Here is a 3,708-nt window from a genome sequence, read left to right on the forward strand (position 1 = left end):
AGTAAAAAAATACAACCGTAAGGCAATCAATGAGAGCCAAGAGCCATGGCAGAAGCAATTTATACATGTGACATTTCCCAGCCGTCACAGTCCAAGGGAGAATGATCAATGAGTGGTCTGGTTCAACAGCGCACAACTCTCACAGCACAAGTTCAACAGCGCACGACTCTGTTGCAACAGAGTGCTTTTCTATTACAAGTGCTCACTTGTCAAAAATTAGTCAGCTCATGTGGTGTATTATGAGATTAAACAGCAATCGATGATTGTACATCTTAGATTCTCTACCACGCAACCCTCAACCTTGAGGAAAAGTCTCACTCTAATACCACTGAAACCATTTAAGTGATAGTGAGCATTGCCTAGCCATGGCCTTATCAAAAGCATTTCCTCCACAAGATCATTTACAACAATTTTTGTCATAGCACTAGGTTCAAGAAGTGACTATCATTTGGGGCTCAATGCATCGACTATTAGCCTTCTAATAGCTCTCCACCATCAATGTCATATTAAATCTTCTAAGATCAGTTCAGAGGTATGTCATAATTGTCCATTTTCATTGATATGACCCACCGTTCTCTGCAATCAATAAGAACTGTCAACCAAGTCCTGCTAGCCGGCTAATAACCAAGGTTGACACACTTCAAGAGAGAGAAGATTGGACAGATAGAAAAGCTCCGTTTCAAAGGGAAGATTGCAACACTAGGCATCAACTTTCCTCTACAACTACTGCTTGATGAATACATGGTAGTAAGGAGGTACAGCGCACTACATTTACATTCAACTGTCTATAACTTGCAATCCATTACCCCCATTGTACTTATCATCAGTTATTCATTGCCAAGGTTGGTTGGTTCAAGAGTCAAGTGGACCTACAGCTTCACTTTCGGATTCGAGAATACTAGACGGCACGACCAGCACAGTTTATTGCGCACTTGTACCTCGGTCATAAGCACAACTAATGAAAGGCCATATAGAAACCAACACAGGCCTTAGGTGCAGGACGCTTTTCATGAAACCAAACCTTGCTGGTTTCTTGTCTCAACAATTCATCTGAATGTCAACTGCTGAAAATATATAGCGGGTACATAACCAACACAATTGTAGTGCAAAAATTAGGTCATCCTTGCTGCCATCGTGCTCACAATAAATCAGCCAAAACAGCCCTGTATCAGGGTCATGAAATATGAGATTGCTTGAACGCCCTGTTGATCTGGGAGCATCAATGCCAATAAGAAACACTCAATTCTGCTGACAAGTCTCATATAATGCTCTCAATTCTAGGACTACGATTTTAAGCAGTGGAGCGACTCACCTTCCGCTGCCTCATCTAAACCCAACCTTAGATTCATATTTTACACAAAAACCCAAGTTGACACACGCAGGAAGGTAAAGTAACTCGCAAGTCACATAGCCACATCACAAATGATGCAACCTCTTGTGCATAGTGGCACATAACACCTACTTGACACCAAGACCATGATGTTTTGTCTCTTAAGCCTCAGAATCTGTTGACATCTCCAGAGAGTCTCGTTACCCTGCTAATCTCTCTGCACGAGTATCTTCTATCAGGGGAAAGGAACTCAAAATCACTCCTTGCCATTAAAGAGCTTGAACTTACTCAAAATACTCAAAGAGCTGAATACACTGTGGGATTAAACCCTCCTTGCTCAGGCCGTCTTTACCAGAAACTCAACTAACAAAGTTTCTGGACCCAGTAAAACTCGCAGTTAACTCTCTATTACATACCAAAAATTTGATTGGCTTTTAAGGGAATGCGAAAACATCCAATCACTAGATGTAATAGCAGAACTGTTGAATAGCTCTACTTCTTCTCCTCTTTTTCAGCTTCTGCGGCCCTCTTCTTGCGTTTCCCAGCCAACCGTTTGTTCATTCGCTCAAGCCGAAGCTTGCCATAGGCTTTGCTCGATTTCATCTCATCTGTGATGGCAACCACCTCAACAGTAGGCTTCTCCCTGACAATAGGAATAGCAGGGCCTTGAATCTGAATTACATTGGCAAGCTCTACCTGGCTAGAGTCACCAGCCTGCAAACAAGCCACCAGCTGATATAATTATGATGGGTCATTGACCATACATAAGACGAATGACGAAAGTGGACAACCCTAACCTTTGATTTCCGAGAGCGTCTTGGGAAAACAATCAACTTTGCTTTGTAAGTGTGGAGGCGCTGCACATTAGCTTGCAAACTCTCTAAACAGCGGTTCTTCCTTCGATGATCAACTGCGATGCCAATTGTGGGGGCAAGTTTCTTGGATATACCAGCTGTCTGTCCAAAATGACATCATCAGATGAAACTGCTACCAGCTGGAACTCATGGAAAATCACCGCCAGAGGCAATCAGACAACCGGTAAGGATTTAGTATACATGCTAAATGTGAGAGACTGTTTGGGCAACCAAACACCCTTTTAGATCTATGTTTTATACCAGCTGTCTGTCCAAAATGACATCATCAGATGAAACTGCTACCAGCTGGAACTCGTGGAAAATCACCGCCAGAGGCAATCAGACAACCGGTAAGGATTTAGTATACATGCTAAATGTGAGAGACTGTTTGGGCAACCAAAGAAATCACACCCTTTTAGATCTATGTTATTCATCCACCTAGGAATGCTGAGCTGAGGACAACAGTAGCAAATGGAAGTTCCTTTCAGGCCTGTATCAAATGTGGAACCCTTTTAGATCTAAGTTATTCATCCACCTAGGAATGCTGAGCTGAGGACAGCAGTAGCGAATGGAAGTTTCTTTCAGGGCTGTATCGACACGCTCTGCAAACGGGGAACCCACAAACACGCTACTACGGGTTTCGATCAATTGGACTATTCTTCAATTTATCAAATAGCCAGCTACGCAGATTGAACTCATTCGAAAAGAATATTACCTTGAGCTCTTCCAAAGTGAAGCCGCGGCCAGCCCTGACCTTCATATTGTATTTAAGAGTCTGTGAATGGACAACGGGACGAAGCGGTCCGCTAGTGGGGCGCGGGAAAATCCGCACAGCCTTTCTCTGACGAGCTGAAAGGGTAAATGCAGCATACTACACTTAGAAAATGCTGCAGTAGTATCAGTCGAGAAAACTTCCCAAATCTCTCTCTCTCTCTCTCTCTCTCTCTCTCTCTCTCTCTCTCTCTCAATCCTACCTAGCCTTCTGCGCTTCTTCCTTGCAGGTTGATGGAACCATGTCCTCACGTAGGACTGCCAGTCCTTCTTGAAGTGACCATTCGGGACAACGTTGTTATGCTTCATTCTGCATGTGCAAAAAAACCACAGATCGCCCAATAAAGCTCTAAGCTGCCACCGCAAAGCTCTAGATCCGCAACCAAAACTCACCTGTTACGAAGCTCACTTCCGCCAGCCCTGTTAGCGCGTAAAGGACTCGAGAATTACTAGGGTTACATCAGACGCCCTGAGAGTTCACACCTGAACGGCCTCAACGGACTGACCGTGTGAGTGTCATTGTTCCCAAAGAACATTTTTCCAAACAAATAGAAAAAAGGGCTTTTGAAATTCACGGGTTCTTCAATATTTTGCAGGTTTTCAGAAAATTATAACTAAACTAGGAGTTTTGCCAAATTGTAAATTTTTACTTTACGGGTAGAAATCAAAACCTAGCAGGTGCATTGTAATTGTTTACAGGTTTTTTTGTGAACATTGGTGAGTGTGTGTGGTGTGTGTGTTGTTTTAAGATGA

General features: G+C 43.2%; 1 protein-coding gene across 1 annotated transcript; it reads right to left on the reverse strand.

The window, feature by feature from the left end:
* Window positions 1–1,593: 1,593 nt before the first annotated feature.
* LOC147438214 (large ribosomal subunit protein eL13z-like) lies at window positions 1,594–3,492 on the reverse strand. Its single transcript, XM_086487516.1, has 5 exons — window positions 3,349–3,492; window positions 3,159–3,265; window positions 2,900–3,033; window positions 2,128–2,286; window positions 1,594–2,044 (listed from the first exon to the last, which is right to left on the reverse strand). The coding sequence occupies exons 2-5, from the start codon at window positions 3,262–3,264 to the stop codon at window positions 1,823–1,825; spliced, it is 621 nt and encodes a 206-aa protein (XP_086343642.1). The 5' UTR covers window position 3,265; window positions 3,349–3,492; the 3' UTR covers window positions 1,594–1,822.
* Between the last annotated feature and the right edge of the window lie 216 nt (window positions 3,493–3,708).

The sequence above is a fragment of the Adiantum capillus-veneris genome, chromosome 17 (genome assembly GCF_014529385.1).
Source record: "Adiantum capillus-veneris isolate H3 chromosome 17, ASM1452938v2, whole genome shotgun sequence".
NCBI lineage: Eukaryota > Viridiplantae > Streptophyta > Polypodiopsida > Polypodiales > Pteridaceae > Adiantum > Adiantum capillus-veneris.

Excerpts from the sequence above, each read along its gene's own strand:
- LOC147438214 (XM_086487516.1), bottom strand. The coding sequence starts at position 3,264 with ATGAAGCATAACAACGTTGTCCCGAATGGTCACTTCAAGAAGGACTGG. Across the intron at positions 3,034-3,158 it reads GAAGAAGCGCAGAAGGCTAG|CTCGTCAGAGAAAGGCTGTG; the intron begins GTAGGATTGAGA and ends TTACCCTTTCAG. Across the intron at positions 2,045-2,127 it reads GACGCTCTCGGAAATCAAAG|GCTGGTGACTCTAGCCAGGT; the intron begins GTTAGGGTTGTC and ends GCTTGTTTGCAG.